Source organism: Garra rufa, chromosome 1 (assembly GCF_049309525.1).
Source record: "Garra rufa chromosome 1, GarRuf1.0, whole genome shotgun sequence".
Classification (NCBI taxonomy): Eukaryota; Metazoa; Chordata; class Actinopteri; order Cypriniformes; family Cyprinidae; genus Garra; species Garra rufa.
In genome coordinates, this window is record NC_133361.1 from 43,626,221 (window position 1) to 43,648,477 (window position 22,257).

General features: G+C 37.5%; 1 protein-coding gene across 1 annotated transcript in view; it reads left to right on the forward strand.

The window, feature by feature from the left end:
• The first annotated feature begins 314 nt into the window (after positions 1–314).
• Positions 315–22,257, forward strand: part of abat (4-aminobutyrate aminotransferase) — a 41,113-nt gene continuing 19,170 nt past the window's right edge. The window contains exons 1-5 of the mRNA XM_073841100.1: positions 315–541; positions 11,715–11,857; positions 14,524–14,621; positions 15,130–15,159; positions 20,235–20,352. Coding sequence (XP_073697201.1) covers positions 11,788–11,857; positions 14,524–14,621; positions 15,130–15,159; positions 20,235–20,352 — 316 coding nt within the window. The 5' untranslated portion in view covers positions 315–541; positions 11,715–11,787. The remainder of the gene's footprint in view (positions 542–11,714; positions 11,858–14,523; positions 14,622–15,129; positions 15,160–20,234; positions 20,353–22,257) is intronic.

A 22,257-nucleotide genomic window follows, 5' to 3' on the forward strand; every position in this document is an offset into this window, starting at 1 on the left:
AACTTCTTGCCAATAATTTGTGCGATTCTGAAACGCAAGACTCAAAGTACATTTGCAGACATGCATATTTAAATCGTTGTCTGTTTTGTAAGGAATCGATTAAACGAATTAAATTGAACTATTTAATAACTCACTCATAGCGCCACCTACTGGCATAAATATGTGGCGAATTAAACAGTGAACGAATCTTTTTGCGAACAGCGTCCTCCTTGATTCAAAAGATTCGAGTCACCGAGATGAATCAAACCCCCTACTACATGACTGGAGCTTCGATTACATTATGGGAAATATGAAGTGCTGACTGCACACAGCTGTACTCGGTGCAAGGCAGCTGACATTTCCGGGAGCTGCAAGTCTCTCTCTATTGGCTGGAGTCGGCGGATCCCCCCAGCAAAACCCTCCTCTCGCGAAAAAGGCCAGACTTCAAATGATGTTTTAAAGTCTGTCTGTGTTTCTCACTCCAGCGCTCATCTCCTTCTTTTGCATCCTTCAACCAAGAAGCTGCTAGATTTTACCTCTTGTACAGCAAGAAGGCACAAAGGTGAGTCTTAAAATGTCTTGAAGTATCATTACAGCAGCAGCAGCGAATACTGTGGCGAAAGAGACGCAGCAGCGCTCTCACCGCGGAGCATAAGCATGCGATTTTTTTTCTCTTATTCATAATCATAAGTTTATTGTGCAATAGACATAGCGGCATCGCTATGAGAACGCTTCGTTGTGCATTTATGCAATCGCTAGCGCGTTTTTATGAAACATTGCAGCGATATGAGACAGGAGGACTGGCCTGCTGCATCGATTCGATATCTTCCATACGTCTCGCTCCCAGAACCGTTTGACAGGTCAGATCCAGTCGGAACCGGATACTGTTGCGTCTCAGTTCCACCAGCTGCTTTGTGGGCAGCAAGTTTTTCGTGTGCTACTGAGAAAAACAACATCAGCCACCTGTCATTTAAATGCATTCATTTATTGCTTCTCATAGTGGATTGAAGCTTTGTTTTGTTTATTTAGTAGGCATAACGAGTGGGAACGAGACTGCATTTTTTGCCCTGTTTTGCAATATTAAAAAGATAAATTTCCCCTAGAACAAAATTGCAAAAATTGCAAAAGATACTAAGCCTTGTTTTCATTTATTTTTCTTGTCTTAAACATAAACCTCAGAAAATGCTGTTAGATTTATACTTAAAATGGGTTAAGACTGAATAAAAAATGTTTCTATATATGACTTGATTAAACCATAATGAATTAATACGAGATCTATAGAACTGTTTTGTTGTCATTTTGTTTACACACACATACACACAAATACTGTGTTTTTGCCATAAACCATGGTTAACCCTACAAAAACATGTTTACTAATGTTAAACTAAGGTAACCACAAATTAACCATTGTTTTGCTACACTAACCATAGTTTAGCCCTGGCATTTATAGTAAAACTGTGATAATCAAAAATGGTAAATATGCCTCAAAAAATATGGTTGCACATTTACTATAGTAAAACCATGGTTAAATTTCGTCAATTTTTCCATTTTTAGGTGTACACACTTTAAAACTTAAAGATATAGAGCATGTATTTATCAGTTTTGCTATGGATGTTGTTTTCTGATAATGGTGACATGACTGTTTATACACCAGGTCAATATTTACAGTACAGTCTGTATCTACATAGTACATACTGAACTCTCTGACTTTTTACATTTACATTTACATTTATTCATTTAGCAGACGCTTTTATCCAAAGCGACTAACAATTGGGAATACAACAAGTGATTCATCCTAAGGAGGCGGATCAACATAGGAAGTGCTCAAAAATACCATATATCGGGCGTTGTTAGAAGAGTGCAGGCTAGAAGGGGAAGATCAAGAAAGAGAGGAGACAGGCTAGAGAGGGAGGATAGAGAAAGAGAGGTGAATTTTTTTTTTATTTTTTTTTTATATAGAGTCACATAGTGTTGAAAAAGATGGGTTTTCAGCAGTCGCTTGAAAGCTGTTAAGGAGACTGAATTCCGGATAGGGGTGGGAAGATCATTCCACCAGGCAGGAACATTGAACGAGAAAGTTCTGGAAAGTGATTTCATGCCTCTCTGTGGTGGTACAATGAGGCGTCTTTCACTAGAGGATCTCAGACATCTGGAGGGAGTGTAGATGTGTAGTAGTGAATGGAGGTAGGCAGGTGATGATCCGGTGGCTGTCCTATATGCCAGCATCAGTGTCTTGAATTTGATGCGTGCTGTAACCGGTAGCCAGTGCAGAGATATAAAGAGAGGTGTGACATGGGCCTTTTTGGGCTCATTGAAGATCAGTCGTGCTGCTGCATTCTGAATCATTTGTAGAGGTCTGATTGTACATGGAAGACCGGTGTTCTGACGATTTCTGCTACCCTGTCAGATTTTGCTACCTCCCATTCAAACAGATAAAGCGAAAAATGCTACCTATCAGATTTTGCTTCCAGCATGATATTAATGTGATGTGAGGGGTTATTAATTGCTTACACCTACTTCAACCCTAAACCTAACCTTACAGTATGAAAAATACAGTGTTGGTGGCATAATCTGATAATGCTACCTATCAGATTATGCTACAAACACTGTATTTTTCATACTGTAAGGTTAGGTTTAGGGTTGAAGTAGGTGTAAGCAATTAATAACCCCTCACATCATATTAATATCATGCTGGAAGCAAAATCTGATAGGTAGCATTTTTCGCTGTCAAATTTCGCTACCATCTGTTTGAATGGGAGGTAGCAAAATCTGACAGGGTAGCAAAAATCGTCAGAACACCGGCTAAAAGAGCATTAAAAGAGCATTGCAGTAGTCCTGGACGAGGAGCTGTGTAGCATGCTCTGTTAGGAAGGGCCTGATCTTTCTGATGTTGTGCAATGCAAACCTGCAAGATCTAGCAGTTTTTTAAAATAAGCCTGTTTCTCTGAAACTCAAAAGACCAATTTCAATTAGTAAGATTATTTAAAGCTTAAGTGTTGTTTGACAAGAAACCTAATTTTTTATTATCAAATATGTTTACATTTGATACACTAGTTTACATTACTGTTGAATTTCTTCTTTTGAGTTGTGTTTCCTAAACGTCCATGTTCAGCAGTGGTTGATTTATGCTCTGTCATCATGCTAAACTTAACTTTAGACTTGTTTGCTCTATCTCCTGCAATAATGTTGTTGAATTCAACATTGAACACTGCAGGACTATTTATTGTGTGAAAAATAATATCAATTAAGGATGCACCGAATGTTCGGCAACTAAAAAATTATTTGGCAGAAAATAGCAAAAAAAAGGTCTTACGGTGTTTGGCCGAATAAGTGAAAAGGCTGAATAAATTATACCGAACCATGACGTGACATGATCAAATAGAGGCGCGCACTAATGCAGCAAACATGTCGGCAGTGTGGAAACATTTAAAACTGTCTGAGAAAGATCAAATATCATTACAAGCACCGACAGCGAGAGACTGTTTAGAACCACATCACATGTCTTCCATGAGAAAAGAAAGGCATGGTTGTTGCTGGTTACTGTATGATCATGACTGTAAAAAGCACATTTTGGCTATTTAATTTATGCAATGTGAAGAAAATTGGCAAAATACATGGGGGAAATTTTGGTGCATCCCTACAATCAATTTAATGGTTACAAAACCACAAGCCACAACCGTTTGCAACCACATTGTTTGGCAGGAGATTAATGTTCTTGATTTGCTCTGTTTTATTAGTGAAACCATACTAAGTATATGGAATAACCGTTTTATAAAAGCAATAAGCCCAGTGAAGCCATGGTTTACAATGAATTTATAACAGCTGAAGGGGCAATGTTAGACATGACACGGAGGGTCAATTTACTGTAAACCACGGCTTCTTAGGGCTTATTGCTTTAATTAACCAATCTACCTCAAGCAACAAAATCAGATTAATACCTTAAAATTGTATAAAAATATCTGATAGCAAAAATAAGAAACAAAAGATTGAGTATCATAAAGCTCACAGCATTATTGCAATCCAAGTTGTCAACATGAATGTTTTAAATCACCACTTGCAAGTGTCAAAAACTCAGTAAATCATGAAGTTATTAATTTGGGAGGATGATAGATATTTAACACAAAAACTGACCCTTTAGTTTAAATGCTAAGCAAGACAATATAGGTGACCCTGGAAAAAAATGCCAAATGCCAAAAATCATTAAGATGTTAAGAAAAGATCATGCTCCGTGAAGATATTTTGTAAATTTCTTTCTGCAAATATATAACATCTTAATTTTTGATTAGTAATATGCATTGCTAAGAACTTCATTTGGACAGTCAATTTTCTCAATATTTCGATTTTTTTGCACCCTCAGATTTCAGATTTTTGTCAAATATTGCCTTAACCTAACAGACCATATATCACTGGAAAGCTTATTTATTCAGCTTTCAGATGGTGTATAAATCTCAAGTTCAAAAAACTGACCCTTATGACCCTTATGGTTTTAATGCAATGCAAAGTTTACCAGTTTACAGTTTTCACACAAGTGTAGCATTTTTACAGTCTTTTTCATCGTTTCATTTTCCATCAAATTTCATCGTTTTAACAGTTTTACATAGATTTACAGCACAATGCTTGACACACAAAACGCCTACTTAGTAATTGAATTATAGAGAACAGGTTTTCGGGAATGCTTAATGTTTTCAGGCAGCATATTTGCGATGATAGTCTACATGTACAGACAAAGATGTTGAAAACTGGTGACAGTATAGTTTGGCTCTTCTTCATAGCACCTTCCCATCTGATGGTGAGCAGATTAATTCTGCAATACTGTCTGTCACACAATGTTTTAAATGAATCAGCCATGGATTTCTTATTATTGAGGTATTTATAGCCATGCATAAAACATGGCCTATTGCTTTTTAACTAGGATTTATCCTTTTAATAGCACCATAGTTTTCCCTACAGAGGTCGATCTGTCATCCAAACAAGAAAGACAGCCAGTAGTACAATTGTTTTCCTCAGCTGGTTCCCTTGGCAACTGTCTTGCGGTATTTATCAGTTTGGAGAGGTTTTACCTCTTCAATCCCTCAGAATGTCCCCTTTTTCATGTACTGTTGCTACGGAGACTGATTAAAAGACATTTCAACTACATAACCTCTCTGATTTTGACTGACTCTTTATATTAGTCGTCTTTCAAATTCAGATTCTTAGTTTTTAATGAAATATACAGGGGAAAGCATGAGTGGTTTGAATCTTTTGCTGTGTTCATTTGAGAAAATGACTTTTGCATGACCTAATAGGCTGTTTAAGCCATGCAGAGAGGAATTGGTGTAATGAAGTTTACCAATAGGCTTCAACGGGGTTAGAGATGAGCATTATGCGCAATGAACCATGCTCTTATTCTCCACTGACAGCTCAGTGTCTTTAGTGAGCTCAATGTTATCAGTAACCAGTGATCAAATTTCATTTAGTATTAATTATCTGATCGGGATTATGATGATGATTTCACAAACACAAAGCAAAATTGCTTCTACTATCTTTTTTTAAATTAAGATCAGTTAAAGATTAGTTCATCACCTTTTGTCATCTGTAAGGTTTGAAAATGAGCTTCATATGTTTGCATTCTGTAGACTCTTTCATGTCTTGTTGCTTACTTCTACCGATGTTATCTGGCTCCTTTATCGAGGGGAGCCGCTCACAGGGTTGTGTTACGTAACACCAGAAAATTAGCATTTGAAAAATGGCTTCGCGGTTGGTGCTGTTGCTCATGGCTGTCGTGGACCGCTGGCTTTGGTTCACACTCTGAGCTGAGAGGAAGAGGAGCTGGGGGATTGGTGGCGGCTAGGAGTTGTGTAATCCAGCACAGGCGGCTATTGTTGGCTTTGAAATGGTCCCTCAGCGCAGTGACCACGCAGAGACCCCTGATGAATATTGATTAGCTTAGGGCTGGGCGATTTGGCCTAAAATCAAAATCTCGATTAATTGAACATTTTAACTCGATTACGATTAATGAACGATTATTTTATTTATTAATAAAATTATATTTAATTATATTTATATAATATTTATTTTTTTGCCCTCATAGTTCACTGACAAGTAGGGATGCACCGAAATGAAAATTCTTGGCCGAAACCGAAAACCGAAAAAGAGGAAACCAAGGCCGAAAACCGAAACCCCGAAAGAATTATGCCAATTATTAGTACCATTCCTTTTATGGCTATGACTGTGTACTAATCTTACTAGAATCAAGGCATTGCAATTGCATACATTAATATTAAAGTTTCAAAGAATAAATCAATTATATTAATTTAAACAATTATTATCAATCAAGTATTTTATTACTTGACATATACATATATTTTACTGCCTTTGTTTAAATTGTTTAATCGTTTACATTTTTATAACATTATCTTCTGGATCCATCACATCATAGACTGTAAAAAAATTCACATTTACAAGTCTACGCGTTTCTCTTCCAGCAGGAGGCGCTGTCAGACTGGTATACAAAGCAGCGCAACAAATGACTTTGAAACGTGCAGCGCTCAGATTTATTCAATGGATAGCCTTTTTAAGTTTCATCATTTCTTGTCTTTCAGTCCCCACATTTAACACCTGAAATCATAATTAATACTTTCTTAACCCCTAATAACACTGCAGTTTTCAATTAAAATTAAGAGCTTTATTTCAAGAACCGATTTTCTGAAACAAACCTTGCACAATATACGTTTCTTTTTATACGTTTCCCACCATATTCAGGGCACAAGGAAAATATTAGGGGACTAAATTAATATCAGCATATGAAGTATAATCGTCTCTCATTGTCTCTGAGAGAATGCACGTCAGATGCTGAAAATCCGTTTTCACTTTCATTTTAACATTGCGCAGTTTTCACGTTGCTTGTGTGATATCCATTGGCTCAACTCCATGGTTTAAAACATAAATATTAATAAAAATACAGTATGAAAAGACATATCTTTAAAATATTGTGACGTAACACCAACTTAAATGTTTTTCACTCACTGAAAGCTGCATCTTGTCTCGATCTCTGCTCTTATCACTGCACGCACGACTGCAGACACAACCCCTCTGGAAATTTCGGCAAAACAAGTTTTACAAATCGCTATCCGTGGGTCTTTCCATACTTCCACACCGCAGACGTGTTGCTTCAGACAAGCACGTGCAGGCTGCGGTTTCTGTTTGTGTCAACATACTGTTTCGGCCGTGTTGTTTCGGTGATAAAAGTCTTTCGGCAGAAAACCAAAAATGCACTTTCAAAGTAGAAAATAAGCACTGTCTTCTAAACAAAATTACTCTTGTATATCCTGTAAATTTTTTGAGCTCTCCATGGACATGTCGGCGGAATAACGTAATGTAACGGAGCGGGGTCACGTGACTCCACACGCGGTACTGTTTTTAAAGGGAAAGTAATCGAAATAATCGACCTGGAAACATTTGATCGATTATAGGTTCTGAATGTCGATTTCGATTATTTTTCGATTAATCGCCCAGCCCTAGATTAGCTGTGCTTGAGTTGAGAGAGAATGAAGTGCGATTTGAGCAAAGAGTGTTGATTTGGCGTTTATGCTGAAAATAAAGATAATTTAAAGCTCATGTAATGTTTTTAAAGGACCTTGAAGGTGGCTGTGGTCGTGTATTTGTAGTGTTTTTTTGCCTGTACAGTCCTCTCTCATCATCATCAGGGATCAATAATAATGATTTTTTTTTCTTTGAGGTTGTTTGGTCAGCCAGTTCAGATTTATCTTTTGTTGTTTACACGTTTTACTTTCATTTAAACAGCTTTATTTGCCAAGTTAGGCTTTAATTTGAATTGCTAGATTTCTATAAATACAGCTGTAATGTATATGATGTTCCAAACGCAGATTTATAAAAATTCATAAACACACTCTTAAGCTGGAAATCAATGCACAATAAACAATGTTTATGACTTTCATCTTTTCACAAACCATTCTTGCAGTTTCAACAAATCCACATCTGTTGGCCAGCCAGACAGCAGTGTTAAATGTGTTACTGAAAAACAATTTCAAAAGTGAGCGTAATGATATTTATAATGTTACGAGATCTCTGCTTCAAATTGTGGGACCCTGTTTCTGCCACTGAATAAAAAATAAAAAAAGGTTATTGCGACTTTTAATCTCACAATTCAGATTTTTTTTCAGACTTTTTTTCACAATTGCGAGAAATAAAGTCAGAATTGCAAGATTAAAAACTCTGACATTTCTGACTTTTTTGTATCTTGCAATTCTGTCTTTTTTCTCACAAAAATTTGTGGGAATTTTGGGATGTAAACTCGCAATATATCATAAACTCTCAAAAAGTCTTGTTTGAATTGTGATTTTTTTTCTCTCTCAGTTTTTTAGAATTACGACTTTATTTTACAGAATTGTGAATTTATATGTCACAGTTCTGATTTCATAACTCACAGTTGTGAGTTTATATCATACAATTCTGAAAAAAGTCAGATTTGCAAGTTTATATCGTAAAATTCTGACTTCATCATAACTTGAAGTTGCAAATTTGTGTCACGCAACTCTGAGAAAAAAGCCAAAACTGTGAGTTTATATCTTTTTCTCGCAAATGTGAATTTGTATCTCACAATTCTGTATTTTATTCTCGCAATTGTGAGTTATAAAGTCCAATTTTGAGGGAAAAAATGTTCTCAGAATTGCAAGTTTATATCTCACAATTCTGACTAGATAACTAGCAATTGCAAATTATAAAGTAAGAATTGATTTTCTCTAAATTTTTACTTTATTTCTTAGAATTGCAGGTTTATATCTCGAAGAAAAGTCAGAATTGTTTATATCCCGCAGTTTCTCACAATTCCGAGTTTATATCAGGCAATTCTGTATGATCGCAATTGTCAGAAAATTGTCAGAATTCTGAGATAAAAAGTCAGAATTGCCTTTTTATTTTAGTGGTGGAAAATATCACAAACATCAATTCAACATATCAGAATAGTAATGATGCTGAAAATTCAACTTTGGCATCACAGAAATAAATGATATTTTAAAATACATTAAAATAGAAAATGCCTTTTTTAAATTGTAATAATATTTATTGTATTTTTTGGAATTTATTTTTGGAAATAAATGCAGCCTTGGTGAACATAAGAGATGTCTTTAAAAAAAAAAAGTAAAAATGTACCAACCCCAAACATTTGAATTGTATTGAATAATGTAACTTTGTTATATTGCATTTATCGATGCTTGTAATTAGTGTACTTTTTTTCATTGACTGTTCAATGAAATGAAATTAGCCCCTTTTACTTGAGAAAGGCAAATCAGCTCCATCAGTCAAGTTGTCGCCCCTCGGCCATTAAACTAGTTTAACCCATTTTGCTTGCTGCATTCTCACAGGCGCATGACAACGGGCTTGTGTAACACATATTTTCTGAACCAGTTCTATCCGGTCGATGAGCCGTCTGGTTGGGGTGCTTCTGAGAGACGGAGCGTCTGGATTTTTCTTGCTTCTGCTGCTTCGATTGCGTAAGCGTCCTCAGATCTAGAGCACATAAGAGATGCACTTTCTGCTTCTTCTCTCCTGCATGAATAAAGATGCCGTGGGTTTGCTCCGATGTCCAGCGGGCGGTCAGTTCTTGCCTCTGAATTGATTCCTTTGGACAAGCAAACACATAAGACTAGCTTTCTTTCAACAGAGCAGGAACACTGATTCTCAGCCTTCCCATGTCCAGACTGTGATGGAAAATACGCCATGACATATAAAGCAAGGAGGAATAATATTGGTTAAGAAAAAACAAAACAAAACATGGTGTTTATTTTGGGCAAGAATATTTTGTGCATGACATTTGCATACCATCACCATGCTGCTCCTCATTATGAGAGCTGAGGATATGTTGGGATTCCCTTAGGCGTTGGCTTTTCCCTTTAGGCAGGACTATTCGTCCCAATTAATCTTAGCGCTAAAGTGTGGCCGAGTGAGCTCGGGTTCCCTGAACCCTGTGCCTGTTGGGAAGGTTTAACGGTACTTAAAAGTCACAGCGTTAGTCACTTGTCTGCTGCCCCAAGCATCGTCCTCACAAGACTTTCCATCCCAAGAAACGACTGTAATGGTTCCGCAGTGCAAAAAGATCATCTGAGGGCCAGGAAGTGTCTAAGACTAGTTGTAATTAACACCAATCAACTGTGCTTTAATTAAGTGGCGTGAGGGCCGACTGTCAGGACCGCTGGAGTAGGACAGGATTGATGGGCATGGCTGAACCTGCTGCTCAGGGAAAGAGGAACTGTCTATGGTACTGAAGCCTGATCCCAGGACTCTCACTTTGCAGACTGTAAGATTTGCTCCCATCTGTTAGTTAATCAGTGCCTGATAAAAAAAAATTTCAGCACAAAGGCGTAAATGGTGATGTTAAAATACTTCCTTCAGTCCCAAATGAATATGCAGAGACAGCTATTTGTAGAGACAAGCTGTTTGTAGATTGATTTCACTGAATATTGTGAACACTGACTCTGTGGTGCTATCTAAACATTTGAACCCTTTCCAACAATGACTGTATGATTTTGAGATCCATCTTTTCACACTGAGGACATCTGAGGGACTCATATGCAACTATTACAGAAGGTTCAAACACTCACTGATGCTTCAGAAGGAAAAACAATGCATTAAGAGCTGGGGGTGAAAACTTTTGAACGCATGGAGAATGGAGATGTGTACTTTTTTTCTTGTTTTGCCTAAATATCATATTTTTTCATTTAGTACTGCCCTTTAGAGGCTACAGAAATAAGAGGGATCATACAAAATGCATGTTATTGTTGATTTAGTACTAACCTGAATAAGATATTTCACATAAAAGATGTTTACATATAGACCACAAGAGAAAATAAGACACTTCTCTGCACTTCAAACACAGAGAAACATTAGGCTTTATAGGTAGTTTATAGAAAACACTGTTCTTATTAAAAATATTATTATTTTTGCAAAGAAGTAGACGTCTTTCTTCAAACTGCGCATCATGCTACTTTATTCTGAATGTACATCCTTTTAGAATATAATGCAAAAAATTAAAAAAAAAAAAGATTTAAGCCATTTTTGCTTATGAATGAAAACTTTTGCATTCAATATAAGAAAGTTAACAAGATATTCAACAGATAATTGTTTTAGATTTTCGTAATAAAAGTGGTACTTTAATCTGAATGGAGGTGGGGTGGAGTTATGAGGTTTGACTGACAATTTGAGAATCCAACGGCGTTGTGAAGTTTAGTCACAAGCTCTTCTGAATGCTTTTCATTGGTTAAATATTTGTAAAACCCACAAACAGGCACAACGATTACCAATAGCACTGATTTAAAATAATAATAACTAAATATAATAGAGATTAGTTTTCGATAATTTTCCACGGCACACCCGACCACCTGTCACGGCACACTAGTGTTAACAAATTATGTTAATTATACAAGAGAGAGATAGACTCCCATTGTAACTTTACCTGCTGGTGTCGCTGTTAGGCAGTGTTTCTTTATAAGAACAAGATTTATACACTTTTTAATGTTATATTTAGTAATATTGGCATTATTTTTTTTTTACTGCCTCCTTTGCCTCCTGAGGCTAGTCTAAAACAGTATATTTAAGTTGTACATTAAACCTTTGTTTCTTTTTATGTTGCATAAAATTGTAAATATTGTGACCTGGGGATTTGTATTATGTATGTATCAGAAAGTCTTTGATTGTGACCTTTCCATAAGCTATCGTATCTCTTTTTTGTCTTTTCTCAGGTGAAGTGAAAGGCAGGTGCTGTGTGCTGTCTGTCTCTCACAGTCTTCATCTTTGTCTCAGTGAGTGCTACACATGGCTTCCTCACTCCTGACCCGCCAGCTGGCCATCTCCCTTCAGCAAAACCTCCGTCTTGCCACTCCAGGTAAAAATACCACTGAGAGATGGAGGACCAAGATACCCTCCAGTCTTAAAAGCTTGTTTAACTCCTCGGTCAGATAGAGGACAGAGACTGTAATGTTCTCAACCTTCCAGTGACCCTCGAAAAGAGCTAGAGTTGTCACAGAGACTTTATCGAAGTGATGCAACTCCATGTTCAGCTTAGGAAGTGAACAGTAAATGTTAGGACAAAAGTGTGGCAAAATAAATCAGGGTCAGGTTCAATTGTTGAAGTTTTTAATCATCAGGTTAACAGCAGCGTTGGTGCTCCTTCAGTTTCAGTGGGTGTTCCTAAGTTTTTGTTTGTGATATAATTTTTGTAAGTTAGGTTTAATAGTGCTAACAAGTAAAAAATGTTAATTTCGAGCCCTGGTTATGGAGCTGAATGTCGAGGAGCACAGTTCAAAGTTTCTTAATCATGTAAATGAGTTACTGGGATCTGGTTCTGTCCAGCCTGGGCTAGTGAATTCTGCATTCGTAGAAAGTCTGTGCATGGCTTGTCCTTCAGTGGCTGTTCACACTGATTCAATCCTGACGTCATCCTTTATTAATCAATGACTCAGTAGTGAGAACATCCCATTCCCCTTTGTGAACTTATGTAGCCCCTCAAGAGGTTACTACTGTTCAAATACAGCCATAAAAGACATTTTGTGGCTGCTTAGTTGTATTCGTTGGCCACTGTTCAAATATATTGCACGTAATGTACTCAACCCCTTGTCATCCAAGATTTTAATGTCTTTCTTTCTTCAGTCGTAAAGAAATTATATTTTTTGAGGAAAGCATTTCAGGATTTCTCTTCATATAATGGATATGTATAGTGCCCCTAAGTGTGAACTTCCAAAATGCAATTTAAATGCAGCTTCAAAGGGCTCGAAATGATCCCAGCCAAGGAAGAAAGGAAAGGAGGTAACGTGAGGCCAAGTATGGTGACCCAAAGAGCACAAACCCCAAGTATGTGCTCTGCATTTTACCCATCCAAGTGCACACACACACACACACACAGCAGTGGGCATTGCTGCGGTGCCCAGGGAGCAGTTGGGGGTTCGGTGCCTTGCTCAAGGGATTCACCTCAGTCGTGGTATTGAGGGTGGAGAGAGCACTGGTAATTCACTCTCCCCACCTACAACCCCTGTTGTACCTGAGATTTGAACCTGCAACCTTTGGGTTACAAGTCTGACTCTCTAACCATTAGGCCACGGCTGCCCCCAAGGGTCTTATCTAGTAAAATAATGGGTTATTTTAGAAACAATCAGAAAATGTATATACTTTTTAACCTCAAATGTTCATCTTGTCTTGTCTTTGCGATGCGCATGTGTAGTCTGTGTGATCTGGGTCAATACAGTTAGGGTATGCCGAAAAACTCCCATCCCGTTTTCTTCTTCAATTTCAAAATCATCCTACATTGCTGTTTTACCTTTTATTGTAAAGGGCGCTTAACATTTTTTTGATCATTCACTTTGTAAACACTGGGTTGGTACTTTTGCATTGATGTAGGACATTTTGAAGTTGGGGAAGAAAACCAGATGGGAGTTTTTAGACATACCCTAACTGGCTTGAACCGGAAAAAACGCAGACATAGACGAACGTTTGAGGTTAAAAAGTATAGAAATTGTTGATTTGTTTAAAAAGAAAAATATATAACAGATCGTTTTGCTAGATAAAACCCTTCTACCTCGGCTAGGATAATTTAGAGCCGTTTAAAGCTGCATTTAAACTGCATTTTGGAAGTTCAAAGTTGGGGGCACCACCGAAGTCCACTATATGGAGAGAAATCCTGAAATGTTTTTCTCAAGAAACATAATTTCTTATTGACTGAAGAAAGAAAGACATGAACATCTTGGATGACAAGGGGGTGAGTACATTATCTGTACATTTTTGTTCTGGAAGTGAACTACTCATTTAAGGACAAATATCTATAAAAGGACACCAGATTGGATTATTTATACATCAGTAATTTAAACAAAAATCTATTAAACATGTTGGTTTTAATTTAGTTAGTGCACAGCAATCGGGGACATGGATGATAACATCTTTTCAAAACGAAATAGGAAAATGATATGACCCTGGATCACAAAACCAGTCATAAGGGTCAATTTAAAAAAAAAAAAGAGATTTATACATATGAACGCTGAATAAATAATGTTAGGACAGGACAATATTTGGCCGAGATACTACTATTTGAAAATCTGGAATCTGAGGGTACAGAAAGAAAATCTAAAAATTGAGAAAAATTTAAAGTTGTCCAAATGACGTTCTTAGCGTTGCATATAACTAATCAAAAATTAAGTTTTGATCTATTTTCGGTAGGAAATTTATTAAATATCTTAATGGACCATGATCTTTACATAATATTCTAATGATTTTTGTCATCAAATAAAAATGGACCTAGTGCGTTTTTGGCTATTGCTACAAATATACCCATGCTACTTAAGACTGATTTTGTGGTCCAGGGTCACATATGATTTTAGTTAAATGTGATATTAATACATTTTTCTTGTAGTAGGATTTCCATTTTTGTAACGAGCTTACTTTGGATGGAACAATATTTTATCCAGCATATTAAGTCATGAGGGGGAAAATTCACTGCATAATAAGAGTGACTGAAATGAATAAAATACGTAGTCATATTTATTTATCTATTTTTTGCATTAGGCTCCAGATATGTCAGCAAAACTGCCACAAAGACTGTTTCTGAGTTTGAATATGACGCCCCATCCATGAAAACTGCTGTGCCAGGTCCAAGGTCCCAGGTACACTGTCAGCATTTTTACACTTTTACCATGAGATTTATTACTAGATTGCTCTGTCAAATGCCTCTGTAGGAAAAAAATAATAATGTTTATTATTATCATGGTTCATTTAGTTCATAATGGTGTTTTACTTTATATAAAAGTCAAAAGTTTGGACACACATGCTTATTTTCCCCCAGATTGCTAAATAAAGTAATAAGAATGTACACAAATGGAAGAAAACTGAATTATGTTGTGACCAAATTATTATTTCACTGTGCTTTGATAACACCTTTTTAAACACATTTTCACAACCAACTTCATGAAGTGCATTCTGATAAGCTTTCCAAACAGTATTGAAGGAGTTCCCATGTATGCCTGACACTTATTGGCTGCTTTCCCTTCTCTATCCAATCCAAGTTTCCATTTAATTTTAAGCATTTCAAGTATAAGCATGTGTGTCTGATCTTTGCATTTGATAATGCTGCAGAAGAGAATGGCTAATAGATTAATTTCTCTCATTTAACAGGATCTGCTGAGACAACTTGGAGAGATTCAGGTGAGAGAGACTTGGAAATGAACTCTGGCATTTGCTTAATCAGTACACACACACACACAAATGTACCTTTTCAGACTTGTGTTATGCAGTTAGTTTACAGACTCAGACATGCAGTTTGTTACACTGCCAGTGCCATTAGTTAGTCCTCTTAGTTTGTGGTTCCATAAAAATTTTAGTATAATAAGTCACTTTTCCAGACAGGAGCATACAAAACAAATACAGTGAGGTCAATAAGTATTTGATCACTCTGTGATTTTGCAAGTTCTCTTACTTAGAAATCATGGAGGGGTCTACAATTTTCAGCATAGGTGCATTTCCACTGTGAGAGACAGAATCTAAAAATAAAAATAAGGAAATCACATTGTATAATTTTTTTAAACTATTTATTTGTGAATTACTGTGTCAAATAAGTATTTGATCACTTGCTTATCAGCCAGATTTCTGACCCTCAAAGACCTGTTATTTTGCTTTTAAATAGTCCAGCTACACTCTGCTCATGATTCTAAATTAGTAGCACCTGTTTGAGGTCGTTAGCTGTCATAAAGACACCTGTGCACCCCACAATCAGCCAAAGTCTAAGCTGTGTCTAAATTCAGGGTCTACATCCTTCGGAGGACTCATTTGAAGGATGCTACGTTACAGCGCCGCGACGAAGGCTGTCCAAATTCGTAGGATCCTTCAAATGCGGCCAACAAATACGTCCTCCTTTTCCCCGAATTGGAAGGATGGTTCTGGTGGATCCTTTCCCGTCCTACCTATCCCATAATTCCTTTCGGCAGAGCGCTTCCAGAATTTTCAAATAATGGCGGACGATGCGAGCGGTAGAGGAATATGCTTTTCGATGTAAGTTTTAAAAAAACTGGTGTTTCAAAAAATATTTTTTTACAGCGGTTGTCTAGTTAGGCCTTTGGTTTTAGCGTTAAGCATATTTTTTTTACATTTGTACGTTTATATGTTAAAAAAACATCACTTTCGTAAACTAGCTTCTTTCATACTGCCTGTGTGAATATCCCCTTACACACAGCTAATTTCTTGTTAGTGATTGAAGGTGTTTTTAACGCTTTTAGGGACTAAAGAGCAGACCGAACGCTGTCACGGTTGCTAGGCGACAGGATATGAGCAACGGGTAAGGGAGGGAACTGAAAGAAGGGTAGGCTGTCCAAATTCACAGACACCTACTTCTGGGTTTTGTGGTCGTCGGAGGACCCCTCCTCCTTCAACCGGGTAGGAAGGATCCTAAGGAGGATGCAGACCCTGAATTTGGACACAACCTAAGTAGCAACATGGGCAAAACCAAAGAGCTGTCAAAAGACACAAGAAACCAAATGGTAGACCTTCACCAAGCTGGAAAGGGCTATGGGGCAATTGCCAAGCAGCTTGATGAATAAAAAGAACAATTGTTGGATCAATTGTCAGAAAATGGAAGAGGCTAATGATGACTGTCAGTGTCCCTCGGACTGGGGCCCCACGGAAGATCTCTCCTCGTGGTGTATCAATGATGCTAAGAATGGTGAAGAATCAGCCCAGAACTACACAGGAGGAGCTGGTCAATGCCGTGAAGACAGCTGGGACCATCGTTTCCAAGGCTACTATCAGTAATACACAAAGACGTCATGGTTTAAAATCTTGCATCGCACAGAAGTTTCCCCTGCTTAAGTCAGCCCATGTCCAGGCCCGTCTGAAGTTTGCCAGGGACCATCTGGATGATCCAGAGGAGCCATGGGAGAAAGTCCTGTTGTCAGATGAGACCAAAGTAGAACTTTTTGGTCTTAACTCCATTTGCCTTGTTTGGAGGAAGAAGAATGATGAGTATTCATCCCAATAATACCATACCTACAGTGAAGCATGGGGCTGGAAGCATCATGCTCTGGGGGAGTTTTTCTGCACAGGGGACAGGACGACTGCACTGTGTTAAGGAGAGGATGAAAGGGGCCATGTATTGTGACATATTGGGCAAAAACCTCCTTCCCTTAGTCAGAGCATTAAAGATGGGTCGTGGCTGGGTCTTCCAACATGACAATGACCCAAAGCACACAGCCAGGAAAACCAAGGAGTGGCTCCGTAAGAAGCATATCAAGGTTCTGGAGTGGCCTAGCCAGTCTCCAGACCTAAATCCAATAGAAAATCTTTGGAGGGAGCTGAAACTCCATGTTGCTCAGCGACAGCCCTGAAACCTGAGAGATCTAGAGAAGATCTGTATGGAGGAGTGGGCCAAAATCTCTCCTGCAGTGTGTGCAAACCTGGTGAAGAACTACAGGAACCGTTTGACCTTTGTAATTGTAAACAAAGGCTTCTGTACCAAATATTAAAACTTTTTGACTCAAGTGATCAAATACTTATTTGACACAGTAATTCACAAATAAATTGTTACAAAAATCATACTATGTGATTTCTGGATTTTTATTTTCAGATTCTGTCTCTCACAGTGGAAATGCACCTATGCTGAAAATTGTAGACCCCTCCATGATTTCTAACTAAGAGAACTTGCAAAATCACAGGGTGATCAAATACTTATTGACCTCACTGTAACTATATGAGAATCATTAACAGCAGTAAAGCTAAAGTGTGACTGCCCTAGATCAGCAATGTTACTTCTGACTTTCAATGTGACGTCCAGCCATATTTCAGCCTTCCTGGATGTCTTCAGTTTATTGAGTGATGAATGTATTTCGGGCAGTAATTTATCTGCTGTCTGGACCGGCTTCTTGGGAGCAGTCGCTGTCATTTTCTGACCGCTTCGCTGTGGATGAGCACAGATGTGAGCTGACAGGCATCGATGAAGCTAATATCGCAGATTCGCTTCGGCGCGGCTCCTGCGCGTGTCTGCTGGCCGCTGTCTGTCTCCCTCGCATGAGAGCAGACATAAGAGTCATAATCTATTCATCAGATGGGCTAAAAATAGATGCTGCATCAGGTTCAAAGCCACACCGGGGGAAACGCCACTTTCATTAGATAAAGCGCCGCTGCTCACAATTTTGCGGTAATGAGTCACAGTGCGAATTGTGTTATCTTTTGCTTTTTCATTTGTACTGTATGTGAATCCATTGATGGAGTAGTTCACACACACACACACAAAAATTGTTTATTTATTCATCGGAACAGATTTAGCATTATATCACTTGTGATCCACTAAAGCAGTAAATGCGTGCCATCAAAATGAGAATTCAAACAGCTGATAAATACATCACAACAATCTACAAGTAATCTTGTAAAAAACTGTGTGTTTGTAATAAACAAATAATTAAGATGTTTTTAACTTTAAATAGTTGCTTCCAGCTAAAATACAAGGCTTCATAATATTGACCAGTTAAAAAATCATCTTACCTGAAAAAGCAAAGAAAAATGCACAGTTTAAACAAATATGACAGTGGATTTTGATGTGAAAGGACAACAGTTGATGGACATTTTCATTGCCCGAAGCATTATTATAGATTCTGGACTGGTATTTTATCCAAAAGCAGCAGTTTAAAGTTAAAGTGCTTTAATGATGGATTTGTTTATTACAAACACACAGTTTTTCACTTTTCAAAGTAGAATTGATTCATTGATGGATTGGAGTCATGTGGATTATTGTTCTGTTTTTATCAGCAGCTGATGTAAATTTGATTTAAAACTCATTTAAATTTGTCCAAATCTGTTTCACTGAAGAAAACTTATCTACATCTTAGATGGCTTGAGGGCGAGACATTTTTCATTTTTGGTTGAACTATTTGTTTAAAGAAAATATATTTTACATTTTTGTAGGATTAAAGGGATAGTCCACCAAAAAAAATTAAATTAGCCCATGATTTACTCGCGCTCAAGCCCTCCTAGGTGTATGTGACCTCCTTCCTTCAGATGAAAATAATCAAGAGTTATATAAAGAATGTCCTGTCTTTTCCAATCTTTATAATGGCAGTGAATGGCTGTTGATATTCAATAGTCCAATAAAATGCATCCATCCATCATAAAAAGTGCTCCACATGGCTCCGGGGGGTTAATAAAGGCCTCATTAAGCGAACCAATGCATTTGTGTAAGAAAAGTATCCATATTTAAGACTTTATAAACTGTAATCTCTAGCTTCCACTAACTGTCGCGTGCACGTTCACGAGAGAGTGGCATTCTAGCGGATGACCTAGGACATAGGCATAGCATAAGCTCCAAAGATAATATGCTAGTCTCTTGAGAACAAAGTTTTGTTTACAGGAGCAAAGGAAGCAAAGTTTCCTTTGTTTAGTAAAAGGAAAACCAGATTCCTCTTGGCTTATATCGAAATCATCATTTTTCTTTACAGATCCTCGTTTTGTACTTCCAGTTCCTGCCTGGTGTTTTGTTTAGCTCTTTCCCCTACACTTCGAAATTCATCACTTCTAACCGGAGCTTAGGCTATATGCCTACGTCCTACATCATCTCCTGAAATGCCACTCTCTCGTGAACACTCGTACGACAGTTAGTGGAAGCTAGAGATTACGGTTTGTAAAGTTGTAAATATGGATAATTTTCTTACAAAAACAAATCGATTCGTTTCAGGAGGCCATTAACTGCCAGGAGCTGTGTGGAGCACTTTTATGATGGTTTTATGCACTTTATTAGACTTCTAAATATCAACACCTATTCACTTTATAAACCTCAGAAAAGCCAGGACATTTTTAATAAAGCTCCGACTGTATTCATCTGTAAACAGAAAGTCATATAGACCAAGATTGGATTGAGGGTGTGTAAATCATGGGGTAATTTAAATTTTTGGGTGAACTATCCCTTTAATTTTTGTTTTGTTCGCCCCTTTTAGCCATGCAGTCACATGGAGCTAAAGCTCTACCAAAAACATTAATAAAATAATAATAATAATATCAGGTATACAGTGTTTTACTTTGTAGGTTTGTATGTGTGTGTAAGATGCTTTGTTTTTGTTTTTAGGGAATTTTTTAACATTCTGTCAAGGGTCTACAGATGAAAAATAGCCTTTTTGGCACATTCTGGCACATTTGTAGTCATGTGCATTGCTCCTGTAAACAAATAAACTAAACTAAAACACAGATGGATCACAAATCACCTTCATAGCCTCATTCAACTCAACATTTCTCCTGGTTTTCAGAATGTTGGTGCGATTCATTTCTTCTGCAACTATGAGGAGAGCAGGGGGAACTACCTGGTGGACGTGGACGGCAACCGAATGCTGGACGTGTACACACAAATCTCCTCTATCCCCATCGGTGAGCTCAGTCAATTAGCAGATCTCATTTACAACACAAGCATCCCTCTGCAGACCACTGACACATGTAAAACATGAAAGCAGTCATTTTTGGATTAATGTTATTCTCTTGAGTTAGTACTTGCTTTTATTTAGTGTCAGGGGTATTTTGTGCTGCTTCAAGGAATAGTTTACCCAAATAAACCCATTTACTCTCCCTCACGTCGTTTCAAATCGGTATGACTTCAGACTTTTTAATGTGCCTTTGTAACTTATATTTCTGTTTAGCTTTATTTTTATTTCAGTTTAAGTTTTAGTAATTGTAGGACTTCAGCTTAAATGAAAATCAGAGGTGTTGACTTGGCAGCTTTTTTCAGCTTTATTTCAATTAATGAAAATGATTTGTAATAGTTTTAGGTAACAATAACAACACTGCACTAGAGATGGAAAGGATCTAAAAATCCACCATAGCATTGTCACTGTGGCCACTGTTGTTTAGTAAATGTGAGCTGTGTCCTTTGGCTTTGCATGAAGGCATGTTTGGTGTGGATGATTAAAAGTGAGTGATAGGAACTGAGGACTTCCTGTGAGGATAGCCTGTACACATACAACAAACAGACCTGAGAGACAGAAAAAGCCTTTTCCTCTGTCTGCATGTCATTGGTTTGGTCTGTTGGCTTGCTTACATTTAATCAGCCTCAACAAATTGAGTGAAGCTACTGTCTCTCGCTCTCAGAGGTGCCTTCAGGTGGTGACTCAGATTTAATGAGCTTTGAGTCTCTTCGCACTTGCTGCTCCTGTATCATTTCGACAGTAGTGCATTGTGGGATATTTGAGGTACATTAGTGTACAACCCCCACTCACCCACAAAATTCACAATGACAGGCACATGCATACGAAAGGACGTAACATTTTCTTCTTGACCACTGAAGCAGCAAGAGAAATGTGACGCTGGACCACAAAACCAGTCATAAGTTACATTTTCTTGAAACTGAGATTTATACATAATCTGAAAGCTGAATAATTAAGCTTTTCGTTGCTGTATTGTTAGGATAGGACAAAATTTGTCCGAGATACAACTATTTGAAGATCTGGAATCTGAGGGTGCAAAAAATTGCCTTTAAAGTTGTCCAAATGAAGTTCTTAGTAATGCATATTACTAATGAAAAATTAGGTTTTGATATGTTTATGGTAGAAACTTTACAAAATATCTTATGGAACATGATCTTTACTTGCTTTTGGCTTAAAAGAAAAAACAAACATTTTGACACATTTTTGGCTATTGCTACAACTAAGTTTTACAAATGAGTTTGTTTTTCTCATTTGTATATCATCAACATAACCACAATCCACCTGTGCAATTACTTAATATGATTCACACCTGTTTGTTTAGGAGAGAGCGAAGTTTCAGTGCCCTGCGGCCTATTCTAGCATGTGTCTGAAAAGGACATGCCATTACAGTACGTAGAGAACAGATAACAATAACTCTGCCACTTTTGACATTTGCTGAAAAATTCGAATATACCCTTTTTCAGATTTTTAGATAACTGAAACGGTGGGTGGAGCGTTATACTAGTCAGTACTTGCTTGTCAAGATGTCATATGAGGGTTGTTCCTTTTCTTAGGTTTAAGATGTGGTGTAAATAAAAGAAGTTTTTCTTGGCAAAGATATAAAAGACTTTCAGAATTGTGCTCAGGCACATAAAGGCAGGGTTTAAAGTCACTTCACATCCCGATAGCAATCACTAAGTACATCTAAATGTATTTATATCGTCTGTGGAAGACGTAGGACCATAAAATATTTGTCCAATCACATTCCTCGGTCCAAGGGCTACAATAGACAGTCCTACCTGCCTGTCAATGCATGTATATGCATACCTCTGTGCACCCTGTTCTCACAGAGATGATACATCATCAGCGCGTTTAA